Below are 20070 nucleotides of genomic sequence, written 5' to 3'. Positions count from 1 at the left end.
CAAGTCTTGCTCCCTAAGTGAAATCGAAAACCTTGCTGAACTCACTGCAGGCTCACCTGCTTGCAAGAACTTTGTCACCCTATATCCCCACTGAAATAGCACAAAAGGGAACATGAAAGAGTGATACACTTTTTAATGCCTGCTAAAAATTAATCTGCATGAAAAGAATTACAAGTCACAAGATGCCACAGAAAATTGGAATGTTTAAGCTTAATAAAATCACAGTTCCCAGCCCCACTTGTTTTTACAGTTTGAGGTATCTGATCTTCAACATACACTTCCATCCTCTTTAGTTGATTGAATGTGGAAGCTCTGAATAAATAGCACGGCTTTATTCAAGCATGTACTGTATCACCGAAGGATCCACTTCCTCTGCCTTCAGGCTGGCGTGCAGGCTTTGGATTGTTGCTTTTTTTCCCAAACGCTGTTTCCACAGGACAAATGCAGCTACGATCTGTGACTGCAGGTTGTGAGGGTGATTGACTTTACATCGATAGATGTCAGTATGGGACAAACCCAAGCACAGAACTACATGCTCCCATTCAGGTCCCAGCCTCCTCGCCAGCTTGTTTAACTGCTGGTCTGTTGGTGACATCTTCAAAATGCATGGTGCAACTTCACTTAAGTCTGTAAAAGAGAAAAAAAAAAAAAGGAGAGAAAGAAAAGCATTTGTGTCACTAGGTAATGTTGCAAGAGTTAACGGGAGACTTTGACAAAGGAGGGAAGCATGAGCAAAGATGAGGTGAAAGACTTAATTAATTAAAGAAACAGAATACATATTTATCTAAAAAAATTAATTATGTAATCAACCAGAAGATTAATCAGAGGAAAACTAATGCTCAGAGGACGATACCAGGGAGCCTTGTGGTTTTGGATGTCAGTAATCCAGACATGAGAACTGTACACTAAAGCAAAGATTTCCATAAGTAATTCTAGATTTCGAGGTAGTGAATAAGAAAGGTTTTCAGGGAACCAGTTTCCAGCAGCCATCATCCTCAATGTGCTTGCACCAGTATAATATAGTAACAAGTGACAAACATGAGACCAATAATACCTTAATACTCCTATTCTGTGACTACATCTACACACTTCAGAAATAACTTTGATTCCTTAATTAATAGGTATTATTCTACTTTTTTTCCTGAGAGTTGTTCATAGGAAATTCTGTCCTAAGATGCTACTTACCCTTTGTGCCCTGTCATAAATGGCAAACACATCTTGAGGAGACCAGCCTTGAGGGCTTTTTCTCTATTTGAATGAATCCATAAGCATGGTTCAGGTGAACCCAAATGAACAGGGCATCAACACTGTTCACAAATACAAATTATGCTTCCTTATCCCTCAGCCCAGTTCTTGTAACACTCCTGAAAGCAGGCATGTATGTGCCACAGCTCCATTCATCCGAGCTCCTTAAAGATGTTTTCAGGAGAATGAAAGAAGGTCTCACTTTTTCTCAGAGATTTTTGCCTGATATTAAGTCCCTTAGGATTGTTCATGTACCCAAGAGAATGTATTCTTCATCCAAAAAGATGTTTTACATTGAACTGGTACCTGAGGAGGACAGGATCAATACAATTACCAAAACAGATTTCATAGGAAGCATTAAGATAGCTGTAATTATCAGCAGTAATAATCTTGTAGCAAGCTTGCTTGAACCAAGCATTTCTTACATACACAACTGATCTCTTTATGTGTTCCCTAGGATAATCTGATAATTAAAATAAAACCCCAAAAGTATTCATACAAACAGTATTAGTAGCCAAGTGAGAACACAGTGCTATTCAGAAATATGCTGTATGGGATCCAGCTCACCTAACTACAGATAACACATCCTGAACTAAATATGCTAGTATTAATTATTGCTGAGAAGAGAAATAGAGTCTTCTAAAATACAAGCCCTCTCACTGGAAAGATGTCTAAAATAATCAGATTCATTAAATAAACTCCTTTAAATGTTCACATTTCTCTCCACTGATTGTAAAAGGAGCACTGGGTATAAGCTCAAGCGTTGATGCTGCAAACAGCCAGTGCCAGTGAAATGATTCTCTGTCTGTAAGTTCAAACCACATGACAGCCTTTAAAAGGTGCATTTAGAAAAACAGAATAAAATACCTACAAAGCATATTTGCTCTTTGACAGCCTTTGTGATCAAAAGCTGAAATGAACTGAAATGCAGTCTGCAATTGCTGCTCTACTTCTCTTGCTGAAGATACTGTGACAAAACACAGGCATAATCTCAAAAAATGCTGATTATAGCCTGTTGGTCTGAAGCAGCAGACTCCCTACAGAAATGCTGCTTTGCAAAATCTAATTTATAGCTCCAATATCATGCTCAGAGTCTCCACTACAGCAGAGCAACACCACCAGAAAGCACCATTCCTTCATTTCATCAAAAGTAATTGTTTTTGCATACAACACCCAGAGCCTGCAAATGTTTGTACAATTTCAGTCAAATAATACACAAGAACTATACAAAGCTGCTTTGAATAAAGACAAAATTGCTTTCTGAAGACTATTTAGGTCTCTTTGATCTTTCTGACTCCAGACTGCCAAAGGAATCTGGGGCAAGTGCTGGTTTGTGAATAGGGCAGAGGATGCACAACTTCTGAAGACTGAGCAATACCAGTGGGGCTGCCCTATGCTGTCATATCACATGTGATACCAGTTTCAGGTAAATCAGGACAAGGCAGACTTCCATGAACGCAAATACTTGAGAATAAAATAAATATAGCTACACTGTGCTGTCACCAACAATACTTTTTGTTATTAAACCCTTTCCTTGGCTTATGGTCAAAATGTGTACCCACAGCAGTAATACCTGCCAGTCTGGGCTTTTTACTCTCACATTGAAGTTTTTATATGTCACTTCCACTAGCAGAATGATTTTATCATACTGAAAAGTGATCAAGTAGGAAGGCCTAACAATAACACGTCAGTTTGTCCGTCCAGCCTTTGATATTAGGCAGGCTTTTTTACTACAACAAGTATCTTGCCTCCAGTCTGCTATCAGCCCTTTAATAAGGAACAAAATAAAACCCATCCAGGAGATCTTTTCATCTTATGCTACCATCTGATTCTAATATGGATGTGGAAATTTCTGGGACAGAAGCCAAATGTTAAATTTAATACAAAGGACTGGTATTTCAGTCCCATTTTATTCTCTGTGATAGCTCATTTTCAGCTCTGATACAAAAACACTGAGGAAAATCGGAGATAAATATTACACGACAGGCAATGTTATTTAGAGATATAGAGAAATATTTAGTGAGATCTTTCAGTTATGATAAATACAAAATAACAAAAAGATCTGGATATGTTCTAGCATTAATGCCACTTCTAATTTAATAAACATAGTGGCATTTGAGATGAAATAGAAATGAGTTCTCTGCTCATGCCCAAACTGCTTTGAATATATTGCAAAAGTACTAAAGATACCTTTCTTTTAGCTATGATTATTACAAATTCTCATTTATAATCTCCACTTGTCAGGAACTGCCTGAGGGAAGTAATGAGATTAGAGAAAAAGTTTCAATTATGCAGATCCTGCAGTTGCATTTGAAGGTAGTATAAGGATACTGAGACTTCATTTTTGAAAACAAAGGTCAAGGTTTTTTTGCTCTAGGTGGGTCTTATGAGTAGGTGTATGTGCTTCTGCCAGGCACACACTTCCACTTAGCAAAATGAGGACTGCAATGTTAAAGACAGAAAGAAGTGGAAGAAGTGAGGCCTGGGGGATCACCAGAGGGTGTTGAGGGTTGCTCTGGAGAAGGCAATTTGTGCTGCCGTCACCTCCAGCGAGAGCACCAAGCGAAACACTGTGTCCAGCTGTGGGTATGGTCTAGGCTGCAAGGTGCCACAGCCACACGCTGCAGAAATGGAGAGGATGAAGTCTTACTGCTCATGCTGAAGCCACTAAGGTGCTGAGGAATGAGGAGCCAACAGCTCTGTGCTGGGGAGAGAGCCAGCTTCTCTCCTGGGACCACCAGCCAGCTGGCTGGCATGGTTCATGGAAGATCCCCTTCCAGAGGGCTGGAGATGGGAAGGACACTCTCCATTCTGTTTGTGAAGCTGAGACTGATCCACAGACCTGTGGCTCCTTCTATTCAAAGCTGTAGCACGAGGGAATGTGCTTCTCCCCATCACTGGTGAAGGAAGCTCATCCACACTAAGCTTTATCCTAGTTGTTCCATCTAAAAAAACAGGAGATGTTGATAACTTCCAGCTTGTGTGTGCATCTTTACTTCCAGACCACTGCACAAATCAGGAGTTACAATGGTGCTGGTGATTGTGGACAGGAAACAGAGCTGGATAGAAATAGTATCACAGATACAGACCAGACAAAACAGAGCCACCCAAATAACAAAGATACAAAAAACACATGGGGCAAAGGCAGACAGTCATTGCTTTTGTATTTCTTTCTTTGGAACCTCTGTACCTTTAAGTAGGAGACTCCAAGAAGATACTGGAAAAATCAGGGGGATGGAAAACAAACTCACCTCAGCTGTATCCCACTTGGCACAAATGGGAGGATGTAAGATAAAGCCCATACAGGAGACAGCAGCAAAAAGGGCTGAGACATTTCTGGGTGACCTGCAAAGTACCCAGCTGATTCCTCAGAACTGCTGGGGTCCAAAGTGCCTTATGGTTTTATCTAAAGGACCCTTCTCCATGTACGTGTGGCTTCTTTGTCCATGACCAAAAAGCATTTGTTCGAGTTTCAGAGAGACTTCTCCCCTGTGAAGTCAATACATGTTATAACACAAACCCAACTTTTTGGCTTTTGCTCCCTGCTATGTAAAAGGGACTTGGATGGAAATTGCACCTGTACCCAAAGTGCTGAAAAAGTCTCAATCAGTTGCTCCCTAATCCTACAAGAACAATGCCACAGGCAGTTCAGGATACATCATGGCCCATCTTTTACCTAATAACTAATAAACCTGTCTGTTGGGAAAGGTGTTTCTGTAGACTGTTCTCTGCTTCCAGCACTGTCTCTGTATTTTATCCGCTTAAAGGACCATGTTCATACTTGTTGGATAAGACAGAAGGAGCCCTGGAAGAGGAAATGGGAATCCAGCTATCTCTGAGCTGCTCATTCTAATGCTGAGGTGCACAGACGTACTCCATTTCTCCTGGTAAACCATTACAGAAAAAATATAAATACTTCCCTGGGAAGGGAACTCTCCTGAGAATCAAGCAGTATGTAGAAATCAAGCATGCAAGAGCCCTTGGCAGGAACAATGCTAGGAAAATGCTCTGATTTTTGTATAATCACATCAGAAACATGTTGGTGAGTCTGGTCTTAGACCCTGAATAACTGGATGGGACTGTAAAGAGGAGTAACTGCTTGGGCATTTATCCGGCCTCAACATCTCCTCCTGCTAGGTGTATGGAGTCCTTCAGCGATCTGGACTCGAGACACTCACTGTTGTTCACTTAACACTCTTATCAGATCCTAGTCATGATTTCTGAAGAGTTCAAAGCAAACATTTCAAAGTCCTCTTTAATATATTTTCTGTCATCTGGAGAACAGTTCTTCCCTGAGAAGTGGTAAAGTCAGATTAAGAGGTTTTACAAGCAGCAAAGAAAGAAGCCTCACTTTCCCCCCAGGATGTGAATCCTACAGTAGACTTCAGGTGTTCTCCAGCTGCTTACCTGTTCTCAAGACACTCATGAAACTGCTCCTTTTTTCAACCACAAATACACAAGCTTCTTGATGTTGGGCAAGAGGTTCAGAAGCTACTAGGGCTACATGCATACACACAACACCCCACAGCAGAGGAGGGCATGGCCCTGGTTACTAGAGGAAATTAAGCTAAAATGAACTCTGAAGCTCCTCAGAACCATCATGGCTAACATGCCATCAGTGGCATGTGGGGTATTTCAGCTAAAGGAAAACACATAATAATGAATCTAGTGCTAGGTTCTGCTTCCCTCCAGCCCACTCATTCAACTAGCCTGAGCCACAGACCCAGCACTGGGAACAGAATGGGAATGGTTGCCAAGGATGTGTGCTGTGTGTTTTGGCAGCTGTGCTATGTTACAGAAATTATTTACTGATTGAATGTCACAACAGTAAACAACTTGCACATAAACAGGTATATTTGCTTTAGAGTAAAATCTCCTAGGTGTGAGCACAATAGTGAGAGTGTGCCATGAAGAAAGACAACACTTGGCAGATCAGGTTAAGACAGGCTTTCATGAGCAGCGAGGTGGAGTTGCAGAACCTGAACTGAAGGACACTATGTAATGCTCCCACTAATGGAGAGACTGGAGATTTCCAGGAGATTAAACCCCCCTGAGCTGCCAGAGATGCTGGATTAAAGGGACAGCAGAGAAGAAGCATTTTGAGGGATCCCAGTAAGTGCTACAGATCATTGAAGTAAAACACAAGATTATGACGGAGATCCTGGTGAGAAGGATGGAATAAAGAGAAGTTATTGTGTAACTGCAGGAGATGGCTTGGCTTGATTTGTTAGAAAAGAAGATGGGAGATTACAGTAAGTCTCCATTCGTTCTGCTGCTCTCTTGTTCAGCTGTTCTCTCCCAACACTATATAAACAGATGAAACTGCAGGCAAATGCCTCTCCACTTCCTACATCACATTCAAATTCACAAGCCAACCTGCAACCATGAATGACTGGTTAGGTCTTCATGGAGTGTCCAGCACTTAGTCCTTCCTGTGCATGTCAAAAATTATCATGAAGCATTATAAAATTATTTTATTTCAGTGAACTTTAGGATCCAATTTGGGATCTGTTTAAACACAAGAAACAAGTTCAAATTGCTAATCAGTGAAAAAGAGTGAAACATACTATCCAGAAACCAGCCCCTACTACATAATTTGGGTGTTTTAATTTTTTAATCTTGTTGTCATTGTTGCTAATTAAACACCAGACTGATTAAAAGGCCGAGAAGGGAACATTTGCATTTTTTAACAGCTTCAAATAATCATGCTCCAGAGAACATGGAAAATATATTTCTGTTCTAGGTACCAGCATATTCATATCTTCTATGCATCTGCAAACAGCATGGATCACTCAGCCCATCCAAAGTCTACCCAAACCCACCAGGCCTGCCTCCTGGTTTCAGTAGGTTTTAAAGAGTGTTTGACCAAGGAGTGAGAAAAATTGAACTGTATTTTTTTGCAGACAGATACTGCACCCCATTAGAGATATCTTTCCATATATAAAGTTAATACACTCAGCTTGAATTCACTTACAGAAGAAGAGTAAAATAACTTGAAGTTGTATAACCTTCTCCTGCTTTTAGCAAGTGCATAACTGTTTATGTCTCTCCTGCCAAATGTGAGCAGTGAGTTACATGGGTAGCTGTAAGGTGGGAGGCTGTGATAGCTGTTCCCCTTGCTTGTGCTGGTTGCCCCCTCTGAAGGTGTCTGCTGACTGCCAAAGAAATGCTGACCTCCTTCATCCCATTTCAGGCTACTGGAGGATACCATCTGATGACAGCTATCAAGCAAGAGCTGATCTCTGTTCTCTGCTTGGGAAATCCAGACCCTTCCTCCCACAGAGTTGAATCAGCATAGGGAAATCCCGGTGATGGAAAACCTGCACTTTTGTAGAAACAATAGGTCCAATATCTTTTTAAGAATAGATACCATCTTCCCTAATGCAATCCATTCAAATCTTGGGCAGTTAAATACCCAGAGTAACGTACAGAATGGAATCAGTACAGTAAATACGTTGAAAGAAAAACACCCAAGATAAAGCTTTAGAAAGCAGTATATTTTTTTCAGCTGACCATGTTACAGTAAAGCAAATCTAACAGACAATTTTATGTTTGTTTGAGTCGTCATGCTTCACAGTTTCTGTAACTTGGTAACTTCTGATCTGATGAATGCAAACATTATATACAGAATTTGCATGAATAAAACCAATTTCTGTCAATTAGTGATCATAAAACACTTACTTGTAAGCATACTTCTGTCATGATAATTTACATTTCCAAGTATCTTAATTAAATTATGAAAGGCTCTAATCAAAATGAAAGCAAATATGAAATACATTTTTAAGACTGGCTGCATTCTTTCTCATTGTGCTGGTTTTTATGACTTGCATTAAAAGACACTGAGTTCTCTGTCTTATTTTTAAGAAATTGGAATCTACCATACCTATGACAGCCAATATGCAGAATAAACTGTGACCATGATCCTTTGGTACTCAAATCTATGGCACTTCCCTGAAGTGAAGCACAATCCACCTGAGAAATCAAATTCAGCTCCTTCCTGCTGAAAGCTTGCTGGGACTCTGCATTAGTGGTGTAATTAAAAAGTACATATATCTTCATTTGTTGGCAGCTCTTCTCCTCTATGAGCTATAAAACACCACATATTGTGACATTAAGTACATTTTGGGTATTAGGGTAAGAAAAACAGCTTAAAATTTTGTGAATCTACAGGTAATTCAAGAACACAAATGTTTCTATTTTGGCTCAATACCAGCAGCTAATTCATTATTCTTTATCACTTGCTATGGACTGCCTAGTAGCTGCAGATGTGGAAGCAGACTGCTAAAATCTGAAACATAAACATTCAGATTTCATGACAAAAAAATTCAGTTGTATTCCCACTACTCAGCTTGAGTAGCTATGCAGTTGTCTTGAACATTTTTAATCTCTCCTACAGGTTTTGTACCTCTACAGATCTCTGCTATACTGATAGTCTTCAGTACTAATCTATATTAAAGAGATTGTCAGAGAAGTCTGTAAATGAATGAATTCTCTCTTCAATTTCCATCCTTTTCAAGCCACAGGGAGCAATCCCTGTGTTTAAGGAACTGAAAGATTGGGTTTTTCACATCTTTGTTCACATTTAACTGGAAAGAGCAGGGAGGAAGTTTCAGCAGTTAATAGTGTGGATGTCTCCCATGCAAAAAAATTAATTACAATCCCATACAGCATTTCTCTGCTGCTTCATACCATGAGAGTAATTAATTTCATAAATAAATGGCAGCTACAGATGCATGCAAGGAAAAGAGCACCTGTGCAAAGTAAACAGAAACACAACATACTATAATATCTACTCTCTTTTCAGGCAGGAGGACCCTACGTTACAGGCACAATTTGATTTAATCATATTATGGCTTTATACCTTGCATTTTATGTTGCTCTTGACACTGAAGAGGAGTAAAATTTGCTTGATATTTCCTATTAATTTCAATATTGTTATACATAAGTAAGCAATATGCATGAGCACTGAATCATTAGCACGCAGCTAATGATGACACCTTTGCAGTGTACCTTTAATATAAATGCATGAACAGGTTCTGCATGCAGCAATACAGTAAGGGAAAAATAAATATCTACTCAATTGTTAGGTTCTGTGGAACACTCAAGCTTTCAGGAACTACTAGACAGCACAAAGACACCTGCTAGTCTGAAAGAATAGAGAGTTTTTGTTTTACAGGTCAGAAGTTACACCAACAGTCAACCCTACAAATAATGCTGAAAAAGTCAGATTCTGAAGTATGTCACTGCATTTCTAGACACTTTTCAATGCTCTGCAGTTCCTAGTGAATTGAATGATGTTTGATAATACAGAACTTTCAACCATTAATTATAGATCTGAGGCCACAGAGCCATAATTTCTCTTAGTCAAGTTTCTTCTCCATGCTATCACAAATAAAAATAAATGATCAGCAGGTGATTGCATGAAGTTGTGGTGATCATTCGTATTTGTTGTAGACTTCTCATGGTATCACAGGAGGCAAATGTTTACCCACGTGGGTTGGGCAGCTCTGACAGATTAATTCACCCACTCTAAGTGAAAAACAAAGCTAACTGGAGCAATTAATGATTGTTTTGTCAGCAAGATGACAAAATCATCATGCAGCTTTTGTCAGGGGATTAGAAGCTAACTTCTCTTGACAGACATTACTTGAATGCTTATTTCAAAAAGCTTGAACTGTCTTTCAAAGAGCTGAGGCAAGTGTTAATCCTGCTGCTCCTCTGCATGCAAGAATCAAAGACTCCTTCCGCTTTTCATCTGCTGAGTACAAAAAGTGAATAAACTTTTTTTACTAGCTCCTTTCCTATCAAGAAATATTTCTAAAGGTTACAGCATTCAGCAATAAAATCATGTGCTTGAATTTTAGCTATCAATATTCCTTTCATGCAACAACAACAACGACACTGTCAGTATGGACTGTTTTCTTCTAAAACAAAACTAATCACACATGTTTCCCTTGCAGGACTTAAACCAAATGTGACAATAAGCCATTATATTTAGCCTTGATAGAACTATTCATTCCTCCTCAAGATTTTTTTTGCTTCAAGCTGGCTCTTCTTTTCGCTTTGGCTAGAGTCATTAGAAATATCAGAATCAAGATCTGCACAACAGATGGAGCTCGGTTGTGAAGAATGCCTTTGGCTGGTGAGGATCTTTGCCTGGCAGGTGTCAAACCAAAATTAATACTGCATATATTATAGCGAAGTGAGACTGCATTCCTTCCTGACCACAAACATGTATTAATAGAACAAGCCACGCAGAGCAAGCTAAAGCAGTACTATCATTCTGCTGAATCCTCCACTGCTTGGCATTTTATTTCATCATTTACATCCATGCAAAACAAGTAAAGAAAGTGCAACAGGTTAGTTTAGTGTCTCTTCAAAAATATTTTGCATAGGTGTAAAATACTTCACAAAACGCTATAAGCAACATGGATGTAGATCCCTCCTGGATTCTTTTCTTCTTCCATCTTTTGTATCAGTGCTCTAAATGCTTATGAACTTTAGTAGACTTTTTGACATTTCAAAATACACAGGAAAAAAAGGTAGTGGTACCAAAATACACTGCTCAGCTACCATCAGTTGCTATGCCTGGCTTGCCAAATGCAATTCAACAGCCTGAGTCAGAAGACAGAGCTTTCCATTGGTGTCAGGAAGGAGGGCTTCAGGTGGCATCACCTGCTTCTCTCCATTTTCAGATGAATGGGAGGCTTCACATCACAACCATCCAAGTCAGTCAAAGACACGCAAGAAACCAATTTGGAATCTCACGGCTGGTTTCACAGATCCATACTGTCCAACAGTAATTTCAGCTACCCAATAGGGCTGTAATTTTAGAAGGTCACAGCCACAAGACTTAGTTATCTGTAAAGCAAAGGTGAGAATGTATTTGTGTGCACACACACATATATATGTATGTATGTATGGGTGTATGTATGTAAGTATACACAAACACCCCTAATTTTTCAAAATCTTAATTAAAATATATGGAAGTTTTAGATATATGCAAGTCAAATTCATTCCCTTTTTAGAATTTCATTTCCACAAATTCAGGTTATGGATCTGTCACCTGACCCTAGTAGGAAAAGGGTGAAAATGGGAGCATAAGTGAAAGTGAGCGTAATTTTCAAAACCGAGGTCCTAACTCAGCAGGGATTGGATGAGCACTTCTTTCCCTGCCTTGAGTCAGCACTGACCTAACACCCTGCAGCATGTGCTCGGCAGCAGGGCTCGTGGCTGCCCTGTGACATGGCTGGTGCCGGGTGACACAACACACTGATCCTCTGCCGTCATTAGAGATCAGACAGCGAGGAAAGTAAGGAGATGACTCATAGCTGCAACCATGCACTCGAGAGCTGAGGACCCAATTACTCTTCTACTCACTCAGGAATAGCATTTTGCCAAAGGAACTGAATTAAGTTCAAAATTAAACAAGGTATTAGCAAACATTTGCATTACTTAGGCTATTTGTAGAAGATTTATGCTAGTATTAGTGGGATGATTCATATGCAAAACCTAAACATCTGAAAAAATATTATGCTTATACAATTAATTTTCATGTCTCATGCATAGAGAACATTTTCCCTCATAGTTTTGTAGTCTACTAGCTGCCAGACTTTGATCCAGAATTGAAATTTCAATAACTTTGGCTTTTGTACCTAACAAATCAGAAATAAAAATGTTTTAACACTAGAATGAAAAGGCTGGAAGATCAACAGACCATAAAAGATTTATTTTACTTGGTTTGGGATTTTTGCACAGCTATGTCTAATCTAACTATAACTGAAACAAAACCAAAAGGCAAAACTAAAAACTACACAAATCTCTTCTGTCCCAAAGATGCAGAAATACAAATGATGTTTGTGTACCTGAACGAACAAAACCTGAAATTCTGCTACAAACAAGAGAGGGCTGTTATTTCCTTGACAACTGTTCCTGACATCACAGAAACCTCTTAGAGGTTTGGAAAACCAATCTTAAAAAAGGATTTTTTTCTTTGCTTAAGCAAACATATTTTAGGTTCTACAAACTCAGAAACAAAGAAATCAAGAGGCTCTTTTCATAATGCTGAAAATTTTAGCACCAGGACTGTAACCATCAACATATTTTCCTTCCTTCCATCCCTCCCTTCCTCTTCAAATGTAGCCATTATGTATTGTTTGACTTTATTAAAGAAATAAAATACACCTTGAAATAGCCTCCTAACTGATTTGAGAGTTAGAGAGCGTGAAGTATTTTGACCTTCACATTGAACACGTAACCTGATTTTGTGTGTGTGCTCCTCAGAGAAGAGGGGAATGACCTGGCCATGCGAGGTTAGCACATTCCGCAGAAGTGGCCCCAGGTTCCCCTTTGTGGAAATGCACCACACCACATCAGCAGTGTGGTGTACAAACCACAGTGCCCACCCACCTAACTGGGCCTTCCACTTGCATTTTAGTGTGTGGAAATATCTTAATAACAGAGGGTTCATATGCTAAAGCCACAAGACTGACCTATTTAAGTATCTTTATTCAGTTTTGTTGATTGAAAATGGGGGCTTCTTATTTACTCAAAAGAGGTTGACAAGAACATGAAGGTACTGCTACAGTCCAGGCTTTTCAAGACATGCTGTTTACTAGGCATTACATAGTGATATTTATACTGTGTTTGAGACATTTGAGAATTTCAGGCACCCCATGAAAAATCCTTGCTTGAGGCATCTTGGCACTTATACATGTACAAAGGTTTTCACGTCCAAAATTGCCAAGTAAATGAGAATAGCCAAGCTGAAAACTGTAAAGAGCTTTACTGTTTTCAGGAAGCTCTGTGCATGCAGATTGTGAGACTTGGGACAAGAACCCTTGGATCACCTCAAGAAGCCACATCTCCTTTTAAACAATCCAGGTCTAAAGCACTTGACAAAGAAACTCAACAGATCCCCTGCTGTAAACAAAGCAAGGAAAGTAGAAGCCATTTTTAACATGGTTCTTTGTGTCATGCAAATATTTCCACATGAAAGTAGAGAAACTCAGTCAACCGAAGATGCCTGTGTCTGTAAGTAAGGCAGGAGCACAGCTTTTACAATGAGTAAATCTGTTTGGAACAGCTGAACAAAAGCTTGAAGAAGGAATTCAAACATAAAAAATTGTCTCAGATACACAACTGAAAAAAAATTGTAGCTCTGTAAACCTACAGAGTGCTCTTTTAAAGACCCTAAGGAACACAGAATATCTTGAGAATATCTATCAGATAAGATCAGAGCTACATGCAGGGACAGCAGGAGGCAGCTGAAGCAATCTGCAGCACAGCACTAGTGCTCATCAGTCTCTGACCCTGAGAGAAAAAGATAATTACTGCATGAATGTGCACATTAGACCAAACCTGAAAGCCCAGGAAAATACATATGTCTGCTAGAAAAAGAAGGTGAGAACTCCTCAGGTTTTATGCAGTGGTCTACAGCTCTGTATGTCCCAATCCAATACACTTTATTGGACTGACAACACAGCTGCGGCTTCAATTTTGAAGTCCACATTTTTCTATGGGAATCATTAAATATGACATCTTTGTCCTGTTCAACAGAAAAACAAATCCATTTATATTTTTTTATTCCTCTGCACCCTTAATTTAATTGTGCAACATTTGCTTTAGAAACAGCTTTGAAGATGTTTTAGAGATGACCTCATTTATACACCATCCCAGGCTTTCCAGGAACTCTGAACCATCAGCCTCCTGGCCCTTCTTGTATCTGAACTACACTACACTGTCTGAACAGTCCCCGTGCGACTGGGAAGGGAGATGTTCTGCTAAATACAAACACTTAGGGAGGGGACTTTGCAGTCTCAGGTGTGGGTTATGAATTTGTATGTATTAGGTTATGTACACAGAGTTTTCCATGATTATGTTCAAATAACTCCAAAGAGCTGGCCTACCCAGGTGAAAAAGGAAGAGTACCAGAGGAGTCAGCTGTCCAGCAGCTCTTCTATCCTGGATTTCCTACTCATGACCACAGCTTTGAAAGATGACCATCTTCAGATGCTGATGGAGCCCTGCTTCGTCTCTACAGTTTTAATCAAAGAAGCTAATTGACCACTCTCAGAAAGATAAATAATAGATTGTCCCAAATAATCTTGAGTAAGGAAACAAGCATACTGGAATATGGAAATCCACTAATACTTATAACAAAAAGGAGCAGACAACCAAAGGGGTCAGTTGCTATTTGAGTAAGAAGGGCTGAAATGTTATGGAAACAAATAAGTACATATCTGCACCTCACCTCTACTCTGCCTGCTGCTTCACATGGAATTTTAAGGCATTGGGTTTAATATGGAAAAACATACCCTTGATCCAAATTCTGATGTCTGCAGTTACACAAAGTGATAGTTTTTCCAGGACAGTTCACAATGTAGATTCCTTTTGGTCTCTTAGCACTGACTTAGTCTATTCCCACCTCTACCACCTTCTCAATCTCTGTTCTCTCCCCTGCCTCATGTTGCAATTGCTGGAGGATTCTGGAGCAGGGACAATGTGCTACTACCATATCCACCCACCACAGAAAGGCAGCTGGTCTTTTCCCCAACCCAGCCCTCTCACTGGATAGGTGGACTTGTCTGTCAAAGGTATGTTGCAAGTTTTTCCATGACAAAAATCACCTCCTACTTTTAAAAAACACATTTGTTTGGTTTTTTTCCTCTTCCTTCTCCAACAATTTCTTTCATTCCCCTACTTTTTGAGCAGGAAGGAGAATGACAGGAAGAATAATGATTTCCTCAGCTTCTGTTGGAAAAAACCCACAAAAATTTTCCACCCAGAGTGATTTGTTTTTTCTGGTTTGTTTTGGTTTGGTTTGGGTTTTTTTTGTTTTGTTTTGGTTTTGTTTTTTGATTTCTGGGGGGGAGGGGGTTGTTTGTTTGTTTTTTGATTTTTCCCCCAGTGAGGTTCAGAAGCCATATTTTAGGTTTCATATTTCCTAAAAAAGGAAATTTAATACTGTCATTAAACACTGTCATTTTGTGTGGAAGGTAGCAGAGACTTGGTACCTCTGTTTCACTTAGCACAGATCCCAGCTGTAAGTGTGGCAAGAGGTCAGCTTGAATTTTTCTCTTGAGCTGTATCTTTTCAAACCTCTTTTCAGGGTTTCAGTTGTATAAATCAAACCCCATATCCCAGTGTGGATGCACAGCTTGTCAGGTTTTCCTTCTGCCAATTGACTCTGCACTTCCCAGTGTTAATTCCCACGGCCTCCACATGTTTGAAAAGGAGGGAGGAAAGCACTGGTGAGCAAGGAGAGGACCAGAGTAGCCAAAAGCTGCAGTGGCCTTCCCATGCATGGAGAGAGCATCACAGATGGGTGCAGCTGGTAAAGGAGAAGTAAAAGGCGCTGAGGCCACTGATTTTCCAATGGCATTGATGGGCAGGGCTGTGAGCAGGTTTGGAACCCTTCAGTCACTGACAAGAACAGAGTGTGTGTATGCACCACACACTGTCTTGGTGGCAACTCAGGACTCAACGTTGTTTCACGTGTGCTTTGCCTGAGCAGATGGCAAAGCATGATGGCTGCTGGGTTAAGATATTGCTGCCAAACCAGCCCTGAGCTGTTTTCAGACTGCTGCTCTCTTTACCAATGCAAAAATAGCCATCTCTCTAATTCCCTCCTTCAAAGGATTATTTTTGGTATTACAGGAGCATGTACCCAGCCAGACTACATAATTAACATTACACAATTTTTAATTATCTGCCTACAACCATCTTCTTGCTGTAAGTGGTGGTGGTGTTGAAGGGTTGTTGTTTTGCTGGGGGTTTTTTGAGACTACCATGAAAATTTGAATTTCCAGGTAGAAACTCACTTGGTACAGAGCCTGCACTACAAGGTAAAAGGTGACCCATTACTCCAGCTGTACCACACCTCCTGTGTGTACACAGAAACAAGCCCAAACCTCATTTGAAATAGCAAGTACATAAGGCAGAATTGTTCCAGAAAACACGGTGGCAGAAACACATACTTATTTAGTTTATTCCTTTGTCAGCTGGGGTTTCTTCATTTACTTTTTGCAGGAATGTCCTATAAGGCTAGGTTGTTAACTGACTGGGACTCTTTGAGCACAGTCTCCAAGTTTGTGCTGTGACCATGGAGCAGCACAGCTTCTTTTGTGTATCCCTCCTGACAGCACAGCAGGGCTCACTAGCACAGCAAGGTGTAACTCCACCCTGACCTAGGAGCAGGGTGTTGGCCTCCTGAAACTCAACGACTTCCTACAAAACATGAAACAAGTGAAAATCCAACCTTGTGACTTCGTTGGCACAAGTAAGTTCCAGACAAACCAACACAAATACACCTCTTGGAAACATCATGAGTTCTGGATTAAACAACCATCATCCTCTTTGCTCCATACCTCTGAGTTTGCTTGCTCCTGGAAATAGCAAAAGGAACACCCCAACTGCGTGTATAACGCATGCACTTCTCAGCAGACCAACAGCAAATGTTGATCCAGCAACTGTAGCTGGAACACGGCAACCCTACACCAGCAATAAAGCACCACTGGGTCAGATGTTATGGTGTCAGCCCAAATTAAGCATCATGAAGCATGCATCAGCCAAGCCAGCAGTCCTCCTTTGCTTCAATGAGCCTTGAGCTGTGCTATGTGGAATTGCTGCTTTCCATATGGAATATGTCATTCAAAATAGGGGCTGTCACAGCAACTGCAATAGCACCACAGATTTTTTTGTGTGATAAGCTGTATTTAGAGCAGGAAAGTATTGCTCTGTGAGCTGAAAAGCAAACCAAACAATGAGTGATAAAGTAATGAGCTTCAGGTATTAATATCTGGTGTCAGTCCCATTTCCCAAAGCAAAGGGTAGTTTATGTACACTGTAGACATTTTCTGTCTGAAGCAATACTAACACATAATCTCTTTATTTATACAACACATGAAGTGTCTTGCACCCCCACCCACAAAATAGTCTGACTCTAGATCCACCCTACTGTTGTTCATGGGAGGAAATCTAGGTGTGTTGCAGAACCCATGGGTCCTGATATTATGCAACATCAGACAACGTGATTCCTTCCTCACAAGTCTCCAAGGTCCTCCTAGACCAGTTTTTTAAAAGGAGAGGGCAGGAGAGGAGGGAATGGTAGACAGATCTGTGGTGGAAAGAAAAATTCAGGATTTCTGGAGCCTTTGTCACATGCTATAATTGCACAATTATGCCTCCCGTCTTCCACATAAACAGCAAATACATTTTCTCAGGGTATAAGATGATTAGGAAATTCCCTAAGCTCACCTTACTTTGGTTTCTTCCCTCACTTGGGAAGGTGAATTCAAAAAAAAGATCAGGCCACTAAATGTAGTCTAGACTACATTTAATTTTACTACATATTGTTTTCAAATACTTCTTTCAGCATGGAAAGGACCAACCATGGAATAACCAAGCAAGTCACCCTATTATGCAATAGGCAAGAAAACTATTTGTGCTGCAACACTATGTTTTTAATTCCTCTGAAGGCTGCTTTCCCCCAGGGAATTCCAGTAATCTGACTGATTGAAGTGTGTTTTGACAAGTTATAACAGTCCAGAAAAACTACCTACGAAATTACATCCTGGTAGCATCTTCCAAAGTAAACTGAAATCTTGGTATTACAGCTCATTTTGGAAAGTACTGTGCCATAGCTTTCATTTGTTATGAGAACATAACTTGAGCATTAGGTGTAAATAACAGGTGGCGTTACACCTATTGATGTACAGTAAGATGTAATCTTCCCCTGTACCAGGTTTTTGTATCAGCAAGGGTCCCATGGATCATCTCCTGAAACTGACCAGAATAAAACCATACAGTCTTAATATATTCTTATTTCATCTACTTTCTTTCACCGTAGGTGAACACATTGCACAGTCGTCAGCTCACCCTGAGGTTCTTTGTCCATCCCCAACAAAGTAAATCAGAACAAGCTGCCAGCTAGATGTCAGCCTGTTGGAAAGACAGGAATACTAGCAGAGTCTAAGGACCAAGCAATGTTATGCTGAGAAAGTCTTTTTACTACTCCCACTAGCAGTGCCTGCAGGCCCCAGTCATGTGCCACATGCCAGGCACAGCACATGGTTCCCATCACGTAGGTTTTCTCTGGTTACACCACTACTCCACAAGCCTACCAGTCTCATACTGTCTTTTGCTTGCCTCTGCCATGGAGAGAAAATATTTGACTGGGTATGAAGTTCTTATATATAAAGAATTTAGGATTCAGAGGGCAGAAGTGAAAACATTTTGGAAAGTGAGTCCCGGTAAGTATGGATGGACAAACCCCATTCTGTCTCTGGGCTTAGCTCCAGCCCAGATGAGTTAGAACATCCTGGAAGTATCTACTAGGAAGACAAAGGAGACAGAGGCACTGGAAAGCTAGGAAGTCCCAGACTAACATATTTCATTTTTCCATATTTTTCTTCCTGAATATCCCAAAACAGAAAGCAGACAGATTTTTTGCAGAAGTTACTAGGATTTATTAAAGACAGGATATTGATATGAAACATTCATGACCCTAAACTTAGCAGTATTTCTCTTGGATGGAGTAACGAAGTAAATTTATTACACATCAGTGCCAAGAAGCTCATAATAAAAATACAGATTATAGTTCTCAGATTCATCAACTCAAACCAGATATTGTTGAAAAAACAGTCCAGCAGGAAGAATGTCTCATAAGATACTTGCACTACCAAAGCAACATATGAAATACATATTTTATCCAACAATAGGATACAAAGCAAACGATTTGATTTAAAGACCCTGACACGAAGGCAGCCTGTGAAGACATGAGAAGGAGACCCCCTGTCATGTTATCTCAGGTGTGGAGTGTGTGGAGGAAGATGATAGATATGTTAGACATGAGCAAAGCAAGCAGAGATTTTATAGCATCCTGAGTTGATGATTTTACAAGACATGAAATAAATTAATAAAGCATGGATAAAGCAAGATCGAGAAATACCGCAACTTCTTGGGAAGCCAGGCTTCAGCAAAGGTTCAGGCAGATCACAGCCACAGCAAATCTTCACATCAATTCTACCCATATCATTTAGTCCCCTCTCCTCTTCTGTTCCTGACCTTCATTGCTTTCTTTACTGGAACATATCTAGTGAAGAATCAGTAATCGAGGACCAATTTATTAAATTCCTGATAGTGAGATCTAAATATTTCATTCTGTTTCTGCTACACTCACTACAAAAGTAAAGATACCTCTTCAAAATCATCCCAGACCTTGCATGTGTGGCATCTGCATGGTCTGCATAGCTCCAGGAACACGTTACACATCAGCCTGCTGTGAAAGGAGGAACTCACATATCCATAGGTACGATTGAAGGCATTGTCACTGCTGAAAGTTTCCATAAATCAGAGTATAACAGACCAACCCTTTAACAACTCGTCTCTTCTCATTTCCAGACATACTACCAAGGGGAAAAATTTATTCTGCCAAGGATTTCCAGTGTTTCCAATTCCTCACTTCTTCCATCTCATCCTCAGGAAAAACAAAACAAAGCCAAAAAAACACAACCCTCCCCCAAATTCCCAAAACAAAGAAAAATTAAACAAACAAAACAAGTAAGCACCACAGTGTTTCTAACTGCCTTCCAAAATACAACAAACAAAAAACCATTTTAAATTGCTTTAGTTTGGGAAAGTTACTAACCATGAGATCTCTAGTGTGTGTCTGTGTTTAATAGAGAATGTAATGGAAAAAAAAAATAGAACTTTAGTGACTATCCAAGAAAGATTTCATGAAAAACAGGGTGGAAAGGAGTTTGTTTGGATTTAATGTTTCCCCAGAAGCATCTCTAGTCCAAACATTACACCACAGGTCAAATG

At 40.0% G+C, this 20070-nt stretch overlaps 1 protein-coding gene across 2 annotated transcripts in view; it reads right to left on the bottom strand.

Moving 5' to 3' along the window:
* Positions 1-118: 118 nt before the first annotated feature.
* The window catches only part of CRADD (CARD and death domain containing adaptor protein), a 76725-nt gene continuing 56773 nt past the window's right edge, over positions 119-20070 (bottom strand). For both annotated transcript variants that reach the window (XM_014889251.2, XM_014889243.2), the window contains exon 3: positions 119-627. In XM_014889251.2, the coding sequence (XP_014744737.1) occupies positions 332-627 (296 nt within the window). In that variant the 3' untranslated portion in view covers positions 119-331. The remainder of the gene's footprint in view (positions 628-20070) is intronic.

Source organism: Sturnus vulgaris, chromosome 5 (assembly GCF_052056855.1).
Source record: "Sturnus vulgaris isolate bStuVul1 chromosome 5, bStuVul1.hap1, whole genome shotgun sequence".
Taxonomy (NCBI): domain Eukaryota; kingdom Metazoa; phylum Chordata; class Aves; order Passeriformes; family Sturnidae; genus Sturnus; species Sturnus vulgaris.
This window is presented reverse-complemented; position numbering and strand designations above follow the sequence as displayed.